The following is a 23,358-nucleotide window of genomic DNA, read 5'->3' on the forward strand; positions in this document are numbered from 1 at the left end:
TCACAGATATCATTCATTGAGCTGTTTATTGAGTTTGAGCAGTCGGAAGCAGATTGGAATATTGAGATGGAAAATTATAATAGTGATAGTGAGGAGGAGTTCGAAAGTAATTATGAATGCCTTGATCCGGGTGGAGATGGAGATCAGGCCGAGGACACTATGCAGGCAGATGTGGCTGATGTGGCAAATGCACTAGTAAACCAGCATCCGTTTGTGGAGCCTACTTTCATGCGCTCACTGGACTTGGAGGCCATGCATATACCGGAATTTCCTGAGTATATGAATGCATGTATGCAATTTTGATACAATGTATGATAGAATAATATGACAGATTGATTAGTTAGCATGACGAACAGACCAGGTTCGGTTCAAATCGGTCCGGTTCAAATCAGACCGGTTCAAATCGGACCGGATCAAACCATACCGGACCGGTTCAAATCAAACCGGACTGGTTCAAACCGAATCCGATCAGTTCAAACCAAACCGGACCTGTTCAAACCAAACCGATTCCGACATTGGTATATTGATATTGATTGTGTTATTATTTATTTTTTTTGTTCAGCTTAATTTTATTCTTATAATTTAATAATTTGATTTAATTATGACCGGTTCAACCGGATAAACCAGTGACCCGGTCATTTGACCTGGTTGATGACCGGTTCGGTTCTGATAACTACGGTAATTAGCGTTTAGTTTTTTGGTTGATTTTTTATTTCTTACGTATTTAATTACTTATTTATATTTATATGACCAATTTATAGTTGTTAATTATAGTACATAATTTTTGGTGTGAATGTAGCAGAGCTTCCTGTTGTAGCGGATGGTGAATTTATGGTGGGAATGGAATTTAGTTCTAGGGAGGCATGTGCATGACCTAGGTCCTGCTCTTGATGAGGCACATCCTGACTCAAACCAAACTGTCTCCTCAACCTATCAGACGCATGCCACTCAATGCATTCAAATGAGATCAGCGGCACGGTTGCACTCCAAATAATCGAGTGGTGGAGGATGTCAGCCGGAATCAGACCCGCCTCAATGCGCTCAACTGCATAAGCCTCCCAAACAAACTGAACACATTGAAGATAACAGAGTATTACACACCAGATAATAATACTTCTAATGAAAAATATAAAGACAACTGAATATCACATACTTGTCCATCCTGCAGATCGTCCAATACCCTCCTATAGTGCGCCAGAGATTGAAATCTATAAGCCCGTTCATCACGGTCCCAATTACGCCATCTAACATCAAACAGCTCATTATAAACAACTTATGATAAAACTCTCAATTAAAAGGTGATGCACTTATTCAATGCAGATGATGTTTGAACTTACCTATTAGCAAGCGGAAAGACTCGAGGATTGCCTAGTATAGGCGAGAGAAATGGTAAACGAATCCAAGCCCAGGTAAGCAGAAGGGTCAGCGGTCCATCAATCTCCTTGCAGTCGACACGAGTAGCCCTACACAATGCTCTATACAAGTGCGCCAAACATGCCGAACCCCAACTAAATTCTCTGATCCCGCCGAAGTTTCGGAGCAACGGCAGAAATTTCCAGTGCACTCCTGCCGCAGACTTGTCTCCAAACATAATGGTCCCAAATAATAACATTATGTGGCACTTTACATACCTCTGAACCTGAATATCATTATCTAAGACTATATGTTCTTTTAGTCTCCGAAACCAAGTCAATTTTATAAAACTTCCTCTACATTCTGTCTTCCTGGGTGCAACACCAAAATGATGGAGGCATTCGACCTCTAACGCCTCATAACTACTCATAGTCGGTCCTGTAACTGGAAGACCATTTGTCGGAAGCCCAAAAATTACCGCCACTTCCTCCAACGTCATGGAACACTCGCCAATTGGAAAATGAAAAGTATGAGTCTCGGGCCGCCATCTCTCGATCAGAGCATTAATTAATGCCGATTGACATTGGACAACTCCAATCTGCGAAACGTAATAAAATCCAGTCTCCCGCAAATGCCCCTCCACAATTGGATTATATGGATCCGGTGGCATATAATGATCGCATATTAACATTCGTGAACCCTACAAAACAAAGCCATATATCACATTAATCAAATATAACCATGCTTAACTAACATACCATATTTAACATTCTTGCATTCTCATTATCATATAAGCAATATAACATAATTAATAAACCTTAAATGAAACTAAAATTAACATCTATTTATTACTATTATTTCCATGAAAACTATATTTTCTAATATCTACTTCCTAACCTTTTCTTAATAACGATTTCCATTCGTTTAATGTAAATAGATAGAATGAATGTTAAACTCAAATAAATTTAAAATTAAATCTAATTATTATTATTACTCGACAGCAATATAAAATTATATTTGTTAATTCTAACTCCAACATCTAAACTAAATCCTATTTGGTTTATAGTAATAACTATTAATAATATCTAATTTATATTTATATAACTGATTCCCCACTATTTTCTAGTATATTATTATTATTATTATTATTATTATTATTATTATTATTGTACGGACAGAAATGGAAATTAAATTAACAACCATACATAATCTATTCTACTAACTAACCACATTATTCTTACAGTAATTAACTATCTAAACTAGTTTAACTTACTAAACTAAACCTAAACTAACGGTCACTAGAATAATAATAATAATAATAATAATACCTCGTTCAGGATAAATAAATTAATGTCACTTAGTTCACTAATTATACTTACACAACTCTAACACTTGAACTAACTAACAGCATACATTCACTAATTATAAAAATTGCATGTAATCTAATTATTATTATTTAAATTAAAAAAAATTAATTTAATAAAATAAACTTACATAACTAGGTTGATCAAGATAATTAACAATATGTAACTCTGGACGATTAACATCTTTTGTTCTTCATCTCCTTGGCATTGTTCAACTTGGTCCCCCTCCTTGAATTTTTTTGCTGCTGAAGCTTCAATGGAAGAAAGAAAATAAGCCTTTGAAAGAGATAGAAGGGACTGAGAGTGAGATAGGAACGAAGTGGAGCACTGGATGGAAGACTAGGGTTTTACTCCAATGTGAGAAGGGTCCACTCCCTGGGTTCGTGCATGCTCGACGTGTGGCTATGGTGCGCAAATCGGACGGTCTGATTTGTTCACCATCCACGCCAGTAATCGGACCGTCTAATTACATATCCCCAAAATCGGACCGTCCGATTTCAAGTTCGCAGCCCCCACACTCCTATAATGCACGCCACACCCCAATATCGATGGAATGCACCAAAGCTACCCTCATATTAAAATTAAAAAAAGTGTCATTAACACACTAACAAAACCAAACAATGATACTTTTTTTTTTTTTTTTTTGGAGAACTAGAATTATATTTACTTTTTGAGTTAAAAGTACATTTATGTACCCGCCAAAATTACATCACGTCATACAGAAAGTCTCAACTCTATACCAAATCTACAGGTATTTACTCAAAATATTTACTTAAATAGATACCAAAAAAAAAAAAAGATACAAAAAAAAGTAGCTATCAAAAATTAAGATTAAATTGATTATAACACTATAATGTTTTCAAATTTATATAGTGGAGTATAATTTTTTATTGGGTAAAGTATATTTTTTGTCCCTGAAGTTTGGTAAAAGTTTTAAAAATATCCCTAAGTTTTATTTTATTTCAATTTTGTCCCAAAAATTTTCGATTTGCATCAAATATACCCTCAGAGGCTAAATTTTCAAAAAATTTAAGACCAATATAACAATAATGCATAAAAATTATGCTTGATTTGCTTGTGTTGAAGGGTTGTTCTTATGAAATTGTTATTGAATCGATCTTAAATTTTTTGAAAAATTAGCCGTCAGGGGTATATTTGATGCAAATTGAAAACTTTTGGGACAAAATTGAAACAAAATAAAACTTAGGGATATTTTTAAAACTTTTGTCAAACTTTAAAGACAAAGAATATACTTTACCATTTTTTTATTTTATTTGATAAGAACTTTTTACATTCATTACTTAAAATGTCATTAAAAAAATATTAGTTTGATTATATTGAATGGGTCAAAACTTCAACTATATACAAGTATACAACCCTTGTCAAAGTGTGATTAAGGACAAAATGGAGCTTGATTTGAGGGAGAATGTTAGGTGTATGAGACACTTAGATGATAGTCATTCCAGACTCAAAGAATTTGATTAAATGTCAAAAGGACGAAAATCAAACACTTATACCATAAGTTAAGAACCTATTTCCAATTTTATCAAAACATTGTAAGAAAGATACATATCTATAATCATGTCATGGGGATTTAACTATATTTTTATGTTGGTTGTCGAAAACCTAACACAACCCTCCTCCTTTATCTGAGTTTGGGACCGGCTATGTACCGTAAGTGTAACATAGGCGGAGTTAGATTTATATCTATAATTGAGAAAACAATTTAGAAATTGAATATACGTGATGAGATTGAGAAACATTTTTTGAGATAATTTAGCTTATGATAATTTCTCATTGTTTAGACAGAATTTCCAGCACAAATCTTAATTCTAGCCTTTAAAAAATCTTTGATAAAGCTTTTCGTTTGTTTCATTTAGTTTTTGGTACCATAAACTTCCAACATGGTATTATAGTCTTTTTCACCTTTTTATAGCAACATACTTCCCTTGTCTTTTGTAAGCTCTTCTCTTCAATAGAGTAATTTATTTTTTCCTCTTAAACCATCTCCATCTCTACCTCACCGGAGGTCGTCAACAATGGCACTATGCCATCTCATTAGTGATGGACAATTTTCCTTTCAAAAATGTTATGTGCACGTCAAAAGTCAGCTATCAAATCAGTCACTACATAAATATATGTGTTGTTTAACTCATTTTTATAGTGTATTTTAAATTTCAACATGTATTTTATGAGTAACTAATTTTTTATGTACATGTAACATGATTGTTTTCATTTTGTCCTTCGTAACTGTAGTTGACGTTGATAGTGGCGATGGTGGTGGAGTAGGAGGGAGAGAAGAAGAAGAAGAGATGAAGGAAAAGATGTAGCTGTGGTGTAATGTGGTAGCATGGTGACTTTAGGGAGAGAAATAGAATAGCTAATAGCATATTGGTGTGTGTGAGAGAGAGAACAGTGTCCATGAGAGGTGAGGGAGGGATAAAGGAGTAGTAGGATTGTCCAGGGTTAGAAATGTGATAAATTTGAAAATGAAACTAGGGTTAAAAGAATAATTTAAAAATTTATTATAATTTTTTAGTGTTTAGTTAGTTACAACCGAACCGAGTTTATTTTTTTTTATAGATATAACTTAAATTTTTTATGAATAAAATAGTAATTTATTTTTTTTTTAAATAATTTTGTTCAATTTCTTTTATTAATGATTAAAATTTTCTTTTAGTTTTCCTTCATTATTTTTATAACACTTTTTTTTATTTTAATATTGGGACAAATATGGTGTATAGCTGCGTTATGAGAGTGCAAGGGGCTTAACCAACATGTGACAGCTATGATCAACAAATCGAACGGTCTGATTTGAGAGAGAGTAATCGGACGGTCCGATTAGAAGCATCGCAGATACACAAATCGCATATGCCACGCGTCATACATGCAAGCACACCCAACCCCTGCTTGTATATTACCGCTGCTTACCCCATTCTTTTCACTCTCGTCTAGGGGTGAGTACGGGTAGCGGGTATCCGATTACCCGTCCGAACCCGAACCGAACCAATTAAATTGGTTCTGAAACCAACGGGTAATACCAAACTGATGGCTTTTGTTAGTGATTGGTTCGGGTATCGGTTTTGGAGGTGTGGAACCTGAACCAACCCGCGAACTCGATCATATATTAATTAAATAAAAAAATAAAAAATATATATGGCTTTTCCATTAGATAATGATTATTTGTTATTAATATGTTTGGATTTTAATGAGTTTAGTTTTTAATGTATTTGGTGTTTAACATGTTTGGATTATTTCTATTGATGTTACATGTTTATTGTACTTGTTGAATTTTTAAGATAAAAATTTGGTTTTTTTTTTTATGAATTTCAAAGTCATCGGGTACCTAATTACCCGAATCGAACCAATCCGTTCTTAATCAGTTTGGTTTGGTTCGGGTACATGTACAAAAAAATGCAAATCCGAACCAAGCCGAACCGATTACATTTTGATCGGTTCGATTCTAATTTTACCATAAATCCGAACCAAACCGACCCGTGCTCACCCCTACTCTCGTCCCACTCTTTCCTCACTCACCCCCAAGTCTCCACCCCCACCTTCAACCCCACTCATTTTACTCTCCATTGTTGAAGAAATCAGACCTGGGAGGTAAAAAAAATTGGACCACCAGCCTTCAACAATGCCAAGAAGAAGGAGAATAAAAGACGTCAATTGTCTGGAGTTCCACATTGCTAATTATCTTAATCATCCTAATTATGTAAGTTTTAATTTTTAGATATTTTAATTTAATTAAAATAATAGTGATATTAGAGATTAGTAGAAATAGATAGTGTAGTAATAATTTTTATTAAGATTTGTTTCGAGGGTTACCTGAAACTGAATTGTCTTTGGGCTTGTATGTGAGGCCCAAATCCTCAATGAAACGAATTCCGACTTAGCCTACGTCCAATAGCCGTTGTCCGAGTTGTTTGTGAGAAGATGGGGGCTGGTACCTGCAAAACACTCCGATGCTTAAGTCAACAAAGGTCTTAGCAGATTTTTGTGTATTGAAACTTAATTATATATGAGGGTGTCAGTGTAATTTTAGGTGATGAACCAATAACCACCGTTGAAGTAGTTCCACTTTTGGTGGTGGATAACTGCCCCTTTATCTTAGAATTGTTGGGATCTCTCTTCTAGAAGTGGGTGAGAGATATTAGGGATAAGTTATAACCCCTTCAGGGGAAAATTATTTTCCTGTAGCACTCTGTCCGACCTCTCAAGAGGTCGGTCATGTAAGAGACGTCTTTTGGACTTTTATATACTTTTAGGTCTGACTTATGCTTTTGGATCAGGTATGAACAAAATTATAGGTGTATGATAATAAATTAATTATTATTCATTGTGATTAATAAATTGATTGTAGTAATAATTTTTGTTAAGATGCAGGTATGATAATAAAATAATTATTATTAATTGTTATTAATAAATTTATTGTAGTAATAATTTTTATTAAGATTAGAGGTATGATAATAAATAAATTAATTAGTATTAATTGTTAGTAATAAATTTATCGTAATAATTTTTTTTATTAAGATCTAGGTATGATAATAAAATAATTGTTATGAATAAATTTATTGTAGTCATAATTTTTATTAAGATTATAGGTGTTATAATAAATTAATTATTATTAATTATTATGAACAAATTCAAGTAATAATTTTTATTAAGACCTAGGTATGATAATAAAATAATTAATATTAATTATTATTAATAAATTTATTGTAGAAGATATATAAAAATTATTGAATTAATTATTATTATGAGTATAATATAGATATTTAATAAAAGATTAATAATTTATTGTTGTGTGTTGTTAGGATAGAATATTTATTAATTATATGTTATATTTTATCTATTTATTGTCGTATTAAATATGTCTCAAATTCAAAATTTATGCATAAATCATAATTTAAAATTATTACATATCTGCATTTATATATTGAGAAAATTTCAGTGTATGCATGGCCTCCAAATCCAACGATCGCATGAAAGTTGGCTCCTCAAACGGCTGCTGGTTTGCTAATGCATTTACCACATCTGCCACATCTGCCGCCATAGCATCGTCAGTTTGATCTTCGTCTACACCCGGATAAACGACTTCATAGTTACTTTCAAACTCTTCCTCGCTATCATTGTTGTAATCTTCCAATTCAATCTCTCAGTCCGCTGCAGATTGCTCAAACTCAATATACAGTTCGATGAACAATATTCGGGACCAACTTTCAAGATACATTGAAAACATTTCTTACATGCTCGCATCGGTCACGTATTTCATTTGAAGTTGAACGAACCCACCAAAAATACAAATATAGGATATCTGTATAGAATACACGACACTCTTCTAGATATTTGAGAATCGATCTTCTCACAAATCACACATTTTAATTCTTCAAATGACAGTGTGAATGGAATTATAATATCTAATGAATTTTCACACACAAATTTCACTCCTTCAGATATTTGTAATAAAATTTGACCATGATAATATACTTTTAACATAACTCTATCATCCGTGATAATATACTCACATTACACACTCTCAATTTTGGTTTTAATCTTTTCCAAACAATAGAGAAGAAGAGAAAGAGCATAGAGGAGCTTTAGAGATTTGAAGATTGTGAGAAAAAGATGAAGTGGAGAGTTCGATGATGAAGTTGGTATATATAAAATTGAAATTGGACCGTCCGACCGTTTTTTTTATTGGTTCAAAAATTTTGAAAACCTAAGTCAAACAGTACGATTAGAGGCATAGTCCGCAAAAAAAAATTTGTGTACATGAAATCGGTGGGTCCGATTTTTTTGGACAAAAAAAATTTCACTTTGCATGCGTGAAATCAATGGGTTCGATTTCTTTGCAAAAAAAAAATGTATGCCCAACCCAAATCGGATGGTCCGATTTGTGTCATTTTTCACCTCCAAAAAATTGGACTATCCAATTTTTTTCTGTCAGTTAACTGCCGTTAGTCCGTTACAATAGTGTAAAACACCCCTAACTTTCATAACGTGGCGTTACACCAACCTATGCGTCATATCGAAAAAAATTAGCCATCTTATAACATGTATGTTTTAATATTTCTTCAAGAAAATCAACTGTGATATGTAGTTGAAGATCAAGTGTATAATTTAATTTGGTAAAACTTTTTAGAGAGGTGCTTATGCACCTTATTTTATATTTGATAAATAAAAAAGACGATATATTTGTACTTGCAATTTTTAAAAATTAGTGGTACTTTTGAAAGTATTTTAAAGTTGGCTTGTTCTTATCAAAAAATAAAAAGTCTAATATAACCCTGTATAATAATAAATATCCAAAATTATTTTTATTAATTATTAACCAAATTTTATTTATTTTTCCACATACATTTTTTGCTATTAAAGTCTTCATGTATTTTTAATTTCTCACCTTAACCTTCACAAATTCTACACACATCACACACTAAGTATGAACTTCTTCTATTTGTATTATTTGTTGTGCCTTTTCTTTTTGAGAAAGCCAAAGAATGCTTATTATTTATTAAATTTTTATTTTTATTTTTTTCAAAATATTATTTTATTATTTTTTTTCAACCTAGGGATAATTGCTTAGAAGTGAGAACCAAGCTAATATAAAAAAAAGAAAGAATGGAAATAGAAACACAAATGTCATCCTAATTCCTAATAACCTACTTGCTTTACTAAAATCTAAATGGATTTTTGTAGACAATTATTTTTGTAAATAATGTTAACAATAGGTTTTAGAATTTGACTCAATAAAGTAGAAAAATACTTCACTTAATAAATTAAACATCAATCATTGTTAACTATATGTACGAGTAAATCGAATCAAAAGAAATAACCATCTAATTAAAAATAATAAACATAATCATCTACATACCTATTGAATTAAACATCCTACATATTCATTGTTCATATTGTTTAGTATTGTCTATCTATACTTTTCCAATCTAACTATCTAATTAACCCTTGATTTTACCAATGGTGATTGGAGACCGAGTAGAGCGACCTGAGTTAGTAACCTCCATTGTGACCTTAAAGCTCTTCTCTTCTCCAAGTCACCCTGCGTGTCACACTAACCACAGATGCGGAACCGTTATTGAAGGGTAGGTGAAATCCAAGGCGCCCATCCCATCAGGGCAATCATGATGACGAGCCTCGGAGAACGCCATGATCTGGCTCTTAGCCAATGGCACATAAGAAGTTGAGGTAATCATCTATAGTTGTATCATAGACCAAGCCAGGGTCCATGGCGCGATTTGGTCTCACGTGACTAAAACCATATGCATACGGTGTTACTGTTTTAAAATCCCCATCAAACATTGGCTCATCACCCTTGTTCCTTGTCCTAGCGGATGTCATGATGGCGGACTTGATAGCTGATGGTCTCCATTCAGGGCGGAGTGTCTTGAGAAGGCCGGCGATTCCGGCAACATGAGGGCAAGACATAGATGTTCTGGACATTGTGATAAATGCAACCCTGCGCTTATCAAAGGGTATTTCTGTTGGGGGTAACTGCTTCCGAGCAGGCAGCAATGATGTTGACTCCGGGGTGGTGACGTCAGGCTTAAAGGATCTCAGATGTCTGTGTTGGACCTTCTGGAGGAGAATGATGCCATGAATGGAGCAGGCTTCACATGCAACAGTTTCTGGTGGAGTAATATATCCCATCGGATTCTTGGAAGAATTGAGGTATGCAAAGACTTGCAGGCCATCTTCATAAGTGAGCTATGATGCTGGAAGGAATTGAGGATCGGCGACGAGCTCATTAACACTGGCCTTTTCCTTGTAAAGAATCATTCCAGCTGCGCCAACCTCCATAGCCACAAGACTCTTCTCCACTCTCACACCTCTATTACAAACCAATATTTTTCACTTAGCCTTCTCTGAATCAATTGTGAGTTGCCAGTAGAGCATACGACAGTGATTCCCTTGCTGAAAGCATGGAAAGCACCAATGGAGTAATATATTTGGATAATATTGAATCAATAATAATATTGAAAGCGTTCACATTTTACAAGTGATGTTAATTAATTTATTCTATTGCTCCCATCATAATATATTTGGTTCCTTTACTGTTATTAGCCTACTAGAATAGAGTAATATTTCATGTTTATTAGTCTTAATAAATGATAATAATGTTTTATGAAGTCCATTGTTTAATAACCCATAACAAGTGCTTAGACATACTTATTCATGATTCTCTTTTTTTTAATCTTTTAATTTTTATATGAGCTTATGGAATAATTTTTTAATATTTATATTATATGAAATTCTAAAGTTTAAAAAAATAATTATTTTTCATTATAAATATGTCTATTATGATTTTTTTTTTATTTTTAAAAGATATTTTACCAAATTCAATTGCAGTGCTTATAGTTCAATTGTGCTACAGCTTTTAAAAGCTAAAAATTTTACTAAACCAAATATTTAAGTTTAAAATACGAAAAACTACCATCATAATGAACTATTACTATTTCATGATAAATAAAGTATTTTTTTTTCCTTTTTCCTTTTTTTCTCTAAGGTTTTGGATTCCTAATGAAACTTATTATAAAATTTAAGATTTTGTATAAAAGCACTTTATATTGGTTTTTAAAATTTCAAGTGAGTAGAACTAATATTAATTAAAATTGTGTTTTTTTCCCCTCAAAATTCAAGTGGGGCAAGTGCCCCCTTTCCCGTCCTTGATACTTAGGTCTATCCAGGTGCCTGCCCAACAAATTTTTTCAATGCGCCATTTATAAATTATTAAACTAATACATAAAACAAAATTCTTGCACTTACCATTCTTATTTTATCATTTTGCCGTATATCAAATTATTTCTATAAAAATACTTCAAAATTAATCATACCACCTTTCTAGCAACTGTTGGTCTTCCATACCAATTGGTCCAGAGTACTCTTTCTTCCATTATAAATATGATCACAATGGAATGCCAAAACCATATAGAAAGCTGTATTACTCGTTTTCAGGTACCATAACCTTAGATATTCCACTAGAATATCAACCATGCTTGATAGCAGTGTTGTGGTGAGAATGGTACTATGCGGTCAGCACTCAGAGGCAAAAGTGACTATGCCATTTGGCGAAATTACAAATGGCGGGGAGACAGTGCCTCGAGTGCTGCAACATACAGCATCGGACACCCCAGACCGCCAAGCTGTACGCTACTGCATTAAGAGCTCCATTTGCGGAGTCCCTTACTCTATCTTTACCATTGTCAATGCTGCTGCCGTTCCAAAGAAATATGGTGTCAACATTCTGAATTTTCACTGCTTTCACTACTTAATTCATAATTTTTGCTGGTCAGCTTTTTTAAAGCTAGTTAGCATGTTAGGAGCAGGAGTGCTAGGCTTAACTGCTGCCTATAAATATTAGGGGTTAATTAGTTAGAAAATTCTGTTCAGTTTGTTAATTCAGGAGAGGGAAAATTCTCTCCACAGTTGGTAGTTCTAGGCTTAACTGCTTCCTATCACATTCTTTACTAGATCAGTCCCAATATTGATTGCAGCAGGTTCTCACACATTTTTTTTAACACCTAAGAAAATTGCTAACAAACAGTAATAGGTCTAGAAAATTCAAGTAATATGGATAGGTTTATATATACATAATAAAAGTTTATTTGGTCTCTCGTGTATTTTTGTTTGGTTTATTTGGTGCACCGTGCAGTAAGGTTGAAGATATGTGGAGTAGTAGTAGAAGAAGAAGAAGGGTGCTAAGTAGCAATGTCTCTAAATACGAGGTCACATGACTCATTGTCTAAAACTTCTTCCTTTGAAGCTTCATATAACTAGTGTTCTTGTTGTGTGTGTATCTGTGCTTGGTTGTAACATTTTCTTGTTGTAGCAATGTAGCACTACTTGCCAGGCATAGGATAGGAATTATGGTACTATAAAACAAGAGATGTGCAATAACCAGCAGTTATTTATATGATAATGAGATGCTTCTGTTAAAAAAGATACATTAACTGATAGCTGAATAGTGTAAAGCAACAAGCACTTCAAGAGAGACTTTTTGTATGAATAGGATTATTAAATTTGTGAAGGTAAGTATAAATACTACAACCTAAGATGTTTCAAGCTTTTCCAATACTTCAATTCATTTTTAGTGAGAATATACATAACAAAACTTCGAAAAGACAAAAAAAAAAAAATATTTAGTGACTCATCCAACATTCATTTAGAAACTTTAACTACCCTCATGCTTATCTATTCTACTTTCTTAGACTTAGATCTTATATTTTCTTATCATCTATAAGTTCCGAATGACTTTTTCCTGAATGAATCGCTTCTTCTGTAAAAAAAAAAAAAAAATACCCTCATGTTTATAACAGAAAACAAAAAGTTTGTATTATAACTTAATAAGGAGATGCATTCCTTCAACTCCTCGGCTCATTACTAGTTTTTACAAACAAAAAATAAAATACAAACTATATAGCATATATAAATTATTCAGTTTGTGAGGAAAAAACACTCTTTCAAAAGACAGAGAGAAGAGAAAACAAAGGCAATATAGACATCTCGATGAACCTATAATTTTATAAACACAATAGAGTTTCTTGTAAAAGACTTTGGAGTTAGAAAAGAAAAAGAAAATGAAGGTAGCAAAAACCTCATGAATTGTTTTGGCCTTTGTCTTGCTCACTGCTCTCTTCGGGACTGCTTTCCTGCTCCTGAACAGCAGAAGGAGTACAACAATCCTCATTTTGTTTTCCCTCACTGTCATTGGTCGTCTGTGCCTGCATATTTGAGGCTGAATTTGTTTCCTGTTCTGACATCAAGCTAGTAAGACCATTTTTCTTCAGGTAGGTCTCCAATGGCAGATTTGCTTCTTCAAGAAGACTCATCATGCTCATGCTGTTTGTCCCAGCTTGAGCATCTTCTCGATCAGGTTGGCAGTTCAAATCTAAGTGTCCCTTGGCTGCATCATCCGCATGGTCTTGACTCCTTGAATCTAACTCGTTTGGCACCCTTGCTTCATTCTCCGAACCATCACCTCGAGTTAAATGCTGAGAGGTGCTTTCTACTTCAGATTCATCCTTGGTCACCCATGACTGCTGATTTCTCTGAGCAATCTCTGCTTCACGCTCAGATTGCCGCTTCTTCTTTCGCATCATAAGGGTTTTAAACCTACGTTTTACTGTCATGCACACGTTACAGGTGCATGTAGGTTTGTGCTTGCCCTTCCCACTCGGTGGTTGGATACATACAATACAGGAGCAACCAGGTCTATGCCGAGGGTGCTTCGTAGTGGCAGCAACTGGTGCTCTGCTAGGGTCACCTGCATCATCTCCAAGTATTGCAGCATTTGCCAAAGCATCCAATCCGGAAGATTCATGTTCTAAGGTTGGTCTTTGGCTGGCAGTCATTCGCTGTTTCTTGAATTCTATCCCAAAATTACAAATTGCAGTGTCTTAGATACTATAATAAAAAAAAATAGTTGAAACCATATACACAACCAGATACATGCAACATAATTCAGTTTTTTCAGCAAGCATGTATTTTGAATAAGATGCATAGACAAAGAACTAAATGAGCAAGACAGAAATGGTTAAAGACCAGCACTGACTCTATAGTAGCAACTCCTACAACAAATCAATATTGTCTACTGTCTAGTGCATTTTTGGCTATCCTAAAATGACAGAAAAAGTCAGTTCTAGCAATCGGTGGGTAAAGATCAGTTAGATATTTAATGGCGACTGGCTTGAGTTCGGTCTTATAAAAGAGTAACATAGAAGTACCATAGTATCACTTTAAAGCCATCATTTAAAAGGGTTATGCTATGGTGTAGAACACTTTTTAATGAAGAGTGAATATTGTCATTATCCTTTTTATGATAGAGGAAATAATATAAAATCATCTGCAATGCCATATTCTCTATAAATTTAGTGATAATCTTTATTTTTCATCCAATTCTACTCTTCACTAAAGAAACTAATCTATTTAAGATACCTAAGTGTGCTTAAGAATTATGATTGGTATAGCAACTGTCATACTGGAAGATGGTACATAAAATTCTTTATAATTGGGTATGCTAGTTTATTTTTAATAGCCACGCCAATTGTAGGGCTCTTAATTCCTACGAGATCTTATAGTCAATAATTTTACATTCCCATGCCATGACTAATCGCAACAAATGGTTAATACTGACATAATAGTTGACTAATAACAAGATTTGCAAACACATACAAATATCCTCGTCCTCAATAATTATGAGTATGGACACACTTATATGTTAAACTGAAATTTCCTTGTGGGTCCAATTAATGGGCAATACTGAGAGTAAATATATACATAGAATACATAGTGTTGGCATATTTAGTAGTGGAATTATATTTTATTTAAAAAAAGGGATAGGACCCACATAACTGAACATTCATTCTTACTCCCTCTGTATTCTCTACACAATTATGAGAGTAGGCACCCAATTAATCAGCTAAACCAATTTAGAGTATAATTCCTGGTCTAAAAAAGTAGAAAAATATAACAGAAGACTAGCATTTCAACCATGATTTCCCATTATCTATTGATAGATAAAAAAATGAATAAAGATAAAGAAAATGTTAGAAATAAGAACAAATGGAGATACTCATCAACAACTGCCTCCTTTTAATAACGACAGCTTATGGAATTCATTACTGATTCAATTTCTGTTATGTTAAGGAACACTATATTTCCAAATTCATCGAAACTTATCCTAAGAGAATCTATTTCTTAATATTGTTCAGAACTGTATATCAATTATCAAATTTGTTCATCGAAACAGAGACTATGTAGCATGCCCTTGAATGCAGACAGGTTAGTTGGGGAGAGGGGAACACAGCTTCATCAATAATTGTCTTACAAGGGAGATATACTTTTGTAGATGAATTAAACTTTACCAGTATCTCTTAATAAGCATTGATTAGACAAAAATGGGGGTTTAAAGGAATTCAAGAGGTGGCGATATACCCTTGATCAGTCGCAAGAGATTATCCATCTCCCTTGGGCTCAATTCGTCTGGAGCAGAACATGCACGCCTAGCAAAATCATCGAGAAACTGAAATAATTGTCTTACAAAGAACATGCTTTGTTAACAAGTGCACTGCACTATAAAGTCATACTTCTCACCTGCTCTGATCCCACAAGTTATCAGCACATGTCCACTTAGGGGGAACAAGTACATCAACTGGTAACTTCCTCCATTTTGAGCAATTATCACACTGTGTCCACTGCTCATTTATCCTGAGTTCCAATCAAATTCAAAATTAAGATGATCAACTGATATATATAAGCTTCTGTGTTATAAAGACAAAAAACAAAATTTAAGAGAAAAATATGAGAAATAGCATGAAAGGAAAAACCTGACATGCAATAAACAAAAGATACTAACACACATCCATCTTACCCAGCAGAGCGGGCTACGAATATACTCTTCTTTCCAAAGACAGGAGGTTCCTGTATGAATTAAAGTAAGTTATTTGCTGTGGAATATCTTAAACAGGCATTAATATGAAAAAAGGTAAAGTATATTTTTTGTTCGCAACATTTGCGGTTTTTTTTTTTTAAAATATCTCTAATGTTTAATTTGATTCAATTTTGCTCCTAATGTTTTCAATTTATTCAATTTTGTCCCAAATATTTTTTATTTGTGTCAAAATTATCTTTAGGCGTTTTCAATTTTGTCCATAACATTTGAGATGAAATTAACATCCAAGGATAATTTTGACACAAATTGAAAACATTAGGGACAAAATTGAATCAAATTAAACGTTAGGGATATTTTAAAAAAAAATTGCAAACATTAAGGACAAAAAACATACCTTACCTTATAAAAAATTAATCAGATTTATGTAACCTCTCTGAGTGGAGGCTTTACTTCAAAGTTTTTCTATTATTAATAAGAAACCAATTTGATGTACTTTAGATTTACATGCAATAACATGGCATTGCAAAGTTCCAGCTTCTTATAAATGGTTTACTTACTTCATATTCTTCAAATACATGATCCTCAATCATGACAATGCTTGGTTTAGCAGTTGGAGGAGGACGAAGCAAATCCTGTGCCTCTTCCCATGTAAGCTTCAACTCCAGCGCATCCTGGCTATCAATAAGCAACCTCTTACTTTTTGATCCAATATTCCTGGTTTTTTTCTTCTCTGGAACCAGCACAGGCGGCAAAAATGATCCCTCCCTTGTCCTTTTTTCAGGAATTTCAATATTATGCCAATTCATGTCACCACCAGCTGAATTCCATTTTTTAGACAGCGTATTTAGCGGGGATTCTGAACTTCCCTTTTGTGACTGGAGAAGGCCAGAATAACCACTTAATATAGGTAGATTCTCATAAACACCAGAATAGGAAGTTTCACTTGAATGAGAGCCATTGGGCATATTAGATGGATGAGATTCCTGCTTAATAGGAGACTATGTATCAATTCTAAAAGTTTGAGTTTGCTATATGAGCTAAAAGCGGCTGTTACCTGTACTGCAGCAGAATTTGTTGCCTTCCTAAACCCCATAATAAGTTTCCCTTCAGGGTCCATCCGGCTAAAAGTTACTGCAGCATTTTTTTGAAAAAGAATTAAACATATAATTATAAAATCAAAAGCAAAAAACAACTATATGTAGTGCATCTATTCCTAAAACTAGCAACTTCACAAATTAAGTAATTCTCAGTAAATATACCAGTATCTCCAGCTTGCAGTTGCATAGACTGAATACAAGGAGTTACACCTTCTAGAACATACATCCTGCTGTTATTATTTGGCCAAAATCTAAACTGGAACACCCATTCTTTTCCTTTCACATCTTGGATTCGTAGAGGAAGGCCCTCTGGTTGAGAGATAGGAGGGAAATATGCCTGCATGCACAACGCACTACTGTTTCAGTTCTAACAAAACACTAGACTCATGAAGAAAAAAAGACCGGGACAATCATTAGTTGATACCAATGACTTCTCTTAGGTTCGAAGGTCACATAAGACCATCTCTCATGACGTGTGTGTTATATGTGGGGCAAATTTAGAGTCAAATCCACATCTGTTTTTGCATTTTCCAATAGCTGTTTTCTTATGGAACAACTAGTTTAGCATTTTTGATGTAGGTTTGTTGGGTTTGGTAGTAGAAAAGAGGTAATATCTTTGGCAATGTGTAATTTTCACCACTATTTGGTTGGAGAATAATGCACACACCTTCAATTACAGATTTTCTTAGAAGAATGTTTTATGGGATAGAATTAGCCTAGCATCTAGTTGGTGTAAAACTCATGATCTTTATAAGCTACTTTCCTTCTGAGACATGTTGAGAGATTGGGAAGCTATGCTTTATAGATAATTCTTTTGTTTTTTGTTTTTGCTTTGTACAGGGGATGCCCGAATTTGTATTATCCTTCTCATCTTAATGAATTTTTTTTAATCCAAAAAAAGAAAATCATTGGTTAATAAAAATGACAAACAATATGTTAATTCAGCGTCTGTGTTCAGAAAACTTACTTCAGCACATGCTTTTGGTAAAACTAAGCGACCAATTCGACCAGCATCACTTGCACTAAGCATCTTCTCAAAGAGTGGCACAATGGTGGAATTTGAACTTAAACATATCATGAATCATGGTTAAGGAAATGTTTTTATGAGGTCAAGAGCAATAATCAAGATAACATGCTTATCACAATGTATAAAGTATCTAGACAATAACTAACAATTCATAAACTGAATTGCAAAACTGGATACTCTCCTGATATTTGTTGCAACTCTTGATCTGTAATCCTAGGCCAGTAACGGGGAAGTAGCTGATTTCTTCCACGTCCCTCGGCAGGAGGCCTTGCTACACGGATTTGGGACACCATAGCTGCATTTGTTTCTAAGCTTGAACCAAGGCTTGACCTAGGAGGCTTTGGTAAAAGGTGGCGAGACCTAGACCCAAGTAAAAGTGGAGGCGAGGTTTTACTTTGTTCCCTTTCATCAGCAATGGCACTATGAAAGGGATTTGGATTTCCTGAAGGAGAAGCAAGAGTCATACTCAAATTTGCATGTGCCAATGATTCATATATATCTTGCATCTCCATATCTGCCTGGCAGTTGTCTGATTTGGCAACCCTAGATGAACCATTAGATTTGCAGCGAAATTGTGATATCAATTGGCTTCCAAGTTCTGCAGTAGAAGGCAAACCTTCCTCTGTTTTTATCTCTGGAAAAGGGACATTTGCATCAGGATTATGAGGTTTAAGCCACCATCTCAGCCCATCACTATCTGTGGAATGTCCTACTTGCATACCCCTGACATTTAATTGGTTAGCCAGAGATGGACACAGTTGTTCACTGACGTTCTTTATCTTTGATGCCCCAGAGCCAGTAGGCTTTTCAGTACCCGCAACCTGTCAAGTAATATTGTAATGTAAATGCAGACTTGAGGCATCAAAACAAAATAACCATTTATGCAATAAGTAAAAAAGTATAAATGACAGACCAACCTTGAATTTCGAAGCTCACATCACACAATTTGCTATTATTTCATAGATCATAGTGCATTCAATTCATATCCTAAATTTTGATCAATAGTAAACTTACCAATATTATGACAAACAGGAAATTTAATCTAAGAATTAAGACCTGCAAGCTAGCATGATAAATGCTAATCTATCTGATGGTTTCAGGAAGAAATAGGGGTGAATTATCTGTTTGGTATTCGCAATGAAAAAGATAAAGTATAGCTTTGATAAGTTAAATGTTAATTTTTCTTACAAGTTGATGTCCTGAATTTCTTGTGCAATTTATACAGCTTACACCACCGGAATCTAGCAACTCAAGCTGAGACCTAGAGGCAATGCATCCACAATGTAGACGCTACAGATAAGAAAATATACAGGATCATTAACCATAGAGTAGCACGTGCAAGAGTAGAAAGGACTGGGGATAAGTTACACAGGTGAGTTTTACTCTACCTTGCCACATGAAACACACTCTCTCCAACCAGAATCATTTGAGTGGAATTTTTCACAAAATGTTGATTGCTCATATGCAGAACTACAGTAGAGAACAAAAAAATAAAGACGAAGAAGATTTAGGAATCTGAATAGACAGTTGTCATGCAGTAATGGCTGAAATTGCATCAAGTAAATAAGGTTAAATGCAGTATTGATTGAAGTCATCATGTAATCCAAAGCACACGATACCTAGATCACACTGTTAGCTACTTATGTGGCAGCAAAACAAGAGCAATAATTAAAATTATAAAAGCAACTTGTCATATTATCTTCACCCAGTAATTGCTTTCCGACTTTTTTGAACACATCAATGGAAGCTTTAAAATTTCAATTTACATTCTTGAATATATAGTAAAAATTAATGGATATATGCCATGGGGAGTTTCATATAGTGGTCCAAACCAGCAGCACACCAACTTTAGAAAATCCACAATAAATAAATAAATAAGTAACTAAAATAGGTAGCCAAAGGTCAAAACTTTGATTAAAAGAGACTGAAATTGTTCAACCAAAAAAAAAAAAAACGACTGAAATGAATATTTTCAAAATGAAGTAGCAATCCACATGGAAAATAAACAACAATTGAGAATAGTAAAGGCAAAAATCACATACTTGTAGTTACACCTAAACACCACTGTTAGTTACTTCTTCTATACAATATCTCTGATTTTCTGATATTTATAAACTCATCGAGCGTGCTAATTTGAAATCTAGAAAGTGAAATCACACATTACCCGCACTTATCACAGAGATCGGCAAATTCGCCGGATCGCAAGGCCCAACCTTTGCGCCATTGAATCGACGTCAAGGTGGCGCATACCACGTTCATGCAGCTCCTTGACTCCATTAATACTTCACGACTTCACTGCAACAAACTACACCAGAATAACACATACAAAGTTCAATTAATCAAAAAGAGAAACCCTAACAATTGCTTCTATTTCAGACAAAGACCTCACAAAATTAAATTTGACTAGCTCAAGAAAATAAAATACAACGCAAAATATAGTAACGGAGAAACGCTAATACCGAAATTAAACACAAGAAATGGAGCTCGAGTTGGAAGAATCTGTTACCAGAAGCTCGCCGAAGCTAAGTCGAAGTTTCGTGCTTCGGCGAGTTCTACGAAGATGAGAGGGAGAAGCAGTTGGTACTATTGCTTTTGATTGGCATTCGATTAGGTGATGAGGAAGTTAGGTGTAGTAGGAGAGAAGTAGGAATCTCACCGGAGAAGGATAATCGAATCGGAGAGTTGAATCGACGGCCGCCAGGGGAGAGAGAAAGAGATGTTAGAGAGAGAGAGACAGAGAGAGAGAGAGAGAAGGCGTGTGCATGCAGAATAAGAAAGGGGAAGGAAAAATAGAGAGGCACTCAAAAGTGCATGCACGACTATCTGTTTTTATGGCTTCATTTTTTTTTTTTAATATTCAATTCTCATATTAATTTGTTAGCTTTATCGTGATGGCTGTTGGTTGTTAAATAGAATAGAAAACAATAATATTGATTCAAATTGCATGTGTTTGTACCGTTTCTAATTCAGTTGTTTGGTTTAGCACTTATTAATTCTAATATCTATCATTGACCATGTTTTGATAAAAATCTTATTAAAGTATATGAGTGTATGGAAAGAAAAATTATTGATATTATAAGCAATTGTTACTATCCTAGTGCACAAATCATGAGTGGAAACTGGAAAGTGAAGATAAAAAATAAAAGAATTAAAAATCATATATATTAAATCAGAATCAAAATATAATGAACACTTAGAAACACAAAGGTTTATAATATCTTTAGACAGGCCCAAAAAGGCAAAAAGCGTGCATCAGCCCACTATAAGAAAATTAAAAATTTACAAACAAGTTAAAAATAAAATAAAATAAAATAATAAGAAAATACTAATTGGCTAATTGCCAATATTTTAGCAAGAAAAGAATTAGTTAATATTAATTTAAATATAAAAAATATTAATAAAAAACTGGTAGGTGGGGCCGTTGTGGTATTTTCCGGCGACATGTGGTGGTGGCTGGTGAGAGGCGACTCTCTTCCCTCTCTCTGTCTCTCTCTGGTTTTGTTAATTGTTATGGATGGATGTTGCTTAACTTTACGGCACGAATGTAATAGGCATAGAATCCGCAAGTTGCTTGCAAGTTGCAACCTTCATGATGATGTCTTGACTTTAAAGCTTCAGTGGAATGACTATGTCATACAGCAGTCAGCACATTACTCCCATTTTCTGTTTTCTCTCTCCTTTTTTCATAGTGTTTTTGGTCTTGAAGGCCTAAGCTACTTCATTGATATATCATTGTTGGATTGGGCTGGTAACAGTTTTTCCTTTTTCCTGTTTTTGTTTTTGGAGCTTAAAGTTGTTGTTTCAGTTTTTGACATTGAAATGTTCGTCCTCAATTTTCTGTAACAACAATTTACAATTGTATTTGTATATAAATGCCCAAAAGTAAACCAGTTGTCTATAAATAGATTCAGCTAAAAACTAATTTGAGTTAAGCTAATGATTAATTTACTAGTATGGTTAAACAAGTGTTTGGAACCTAAAATAAATATTCAGGGCTAGATCCATATTCTTAGCAAAAGAATTGAATAGGAGGATCATGCTGAAGCATCAGTCGATTTTTGGATAGTAAAAATAAATAGTGTTACATCTAAATTTTTTTGTTAACTAAATTTAATTAAATTGATTTAACATAAAAGAAATTAGTTATAACTAATATTATTTTAAATTTTATTATTTAATTTGATTGAATTTAGTTTATGAAAAAACTTGAAAATATAGCATTACTTACAAAAGAAGAGGGAATACAAGCACAAATTAGTTAGCAAAAGAAAGCTTGCAAGCTTTTCTTGTTATGCTTTTTTTTTTTTTTTTTTAATTTTTGGATGACAATATAGACAAAATTCTGTTGGAAAAATAGGATTCCATCATTTGAGTTTTGAGATTTTATACGCATTAGAATTGAAATTAGAAATAGAATTAAAATTGAATGGGTTAAACTAAATTTAATTTCAAAAATTAGTTTATAAAATGAGAAAGAGTACTGTTAGGGAGCCAATGACTTAAGCGTAAGCTGATTTTGGGGTTCACCAAGAATTGAACTTTTGACCTTTCAAATCTAGAACTCTAGTACCATATCATGAACCCACTCATCCAAAAAACGTAACCTGACAAGACAATGTAACACTAATGATCATATCTCTAATACTTCCTAAACCTCCATTGTACCTATTGTACGCTTAGGTCATTGACTCTCTATACTTTCTCAATGAGAAATACATTTTGGAGTGTGAAAATTTGTAGGTGAATAGCTTAATAATATTAAATCAGAAAAATTTATTTGAAGTATAAATATTTGTTCTAACAACATTAGATTAGATAATTCTAATACTATATTAGAATTAAAATTAAATAAGTCTAATTCAATTCCAAAATCTAATATATAAATAATGATGTGTGACATTTATAAATTATCTACAAACATGTAATATTATGAGTATGTTAGTTAGGATTAGTACTTTGTAGTGATTTTAATTAGATGAATGCTATGATGACTAAAAAGTGGTGTTTATTTATAAAAAATAAAATAAAAATTAATATTTAATTTAAAAATATAAAAATAAATAATTTTAAAAAAAATAAAACTTACTACAAAAGCAAGTGAGATAAAAT

The 23,358-nt window shown here is 33.5% G+C and overlaps 1 protein-coding gene and 1 pseudogene across 8 annotated transcripts; both read right to left on the reverse strand.

The window, feature by feature from the left end:
- Positions 1 to 9,896: 9,896 nt before the first annotated feature.
- Positions 9,897 to 10,385, reverse strand: LOC148575277 (subtilisin-like protease SBT5.4 pseudogene; annotated as a pseudogene).
- A 245-nt stretch (positions 10,386 to 10,630) lies between these two features.
- On the reverse strand, positions 10,631 to 21,069 carry LOC107625868 (B3 domain-containing transcription repressor VAL2). Of its 8 annotated transcripts, none has more exons than XM_088503852.1 (14): positions 20,756 to 21,069; positions 20,414 to 20,554; positions 19,638 to 19,719; positions 19,438 to 19,539; positions 18,427 to 19,070; positions 18,190 to 18,286; positions 17,385 to 17,559; positions 17,180 to 17,256; positions 16,683 to 17,108; positions 16,105 to 16,154; positions 15,828 to 15,941; positions 15,669 to 15,736; positions 13,330 to 14,103; positions 10,631 to 10,649 (listed from the first exon to the last, which is right to left on the reverse strand). In XM_088503852.1, exons 2-13 carry the CDS (start codon positions 20,524 to 20,526, stop codon positions 13,331 to 13,333), a joined length of 2,721 nt encoding a protein of 906 aa, XP_088359978.1. In that variant the 5' UTR covers positions 20,527 to 20,554; positions 20,756 to 21,069; the 3' UTR covers positions 10,631 to 10,649; position 13,330. The 8 variants fall into 8 exon arrangements, with proteins under 8 accessions (XP_088359978.1, XP_088359977.1, XP_088359976.1 ...); XM_088503851.1 differs by lacking the exon at positions 10,631 to 10,649 and adding an exon at positions 11,210 to 12,607; XM_088503850.1 differs by lacking the exon at positions 10,631 to 10,649 and adding an exon at positions 12,718 to 13,011.
- Between the last annotated feature and the right edge of the window lie 2,289 nt (positions 21,070 to 23,358).

The sequence above is a fragment of the Arachis ipaensis genome, chromosome B2 (assembly GCF_059453495.1).
Source record: "Arachis ipaensis isolate K30076 ecotype BB chromosome B2, ASM5945349v1, whole genome shotgun sequence".
NCBI classification, from domain to species: domain Eukaryota; kingdom Viridiplantae; phylum Streptophyta; class Magnoliopsida; order Fabales; family Fabaceae; genus Arachis; species Arachis ipaensis.

What these genes read in the sequence shown, in the direction of transcription:
- LOC107625868 (XM_088503852.1), bottom strand. Translation starts at nt 20,526, where the DNA reads ATGGAGTCAAGGAGCTGCATGAACGTGGTATGCGCCACCTTGACGTCG. An exon ending in TACCAAAAGCATGTGCTGAA is followed by an intron (nt 17,560 to 18,189) that starts GTAAGTTTTCTG and finishes TTGTGCATGCAG; the next exon opens with GCATATTTCCCTCCTATCTC. An exon ending in CAAATTCTGCTGCAGTACAG is followed by an intron (nt 17,109 to 17,179) that starts GTAACAGCCGCT and finishes CCTATTAAGCAG; the next exon opens with GAATCTCATCCATCTAATAT.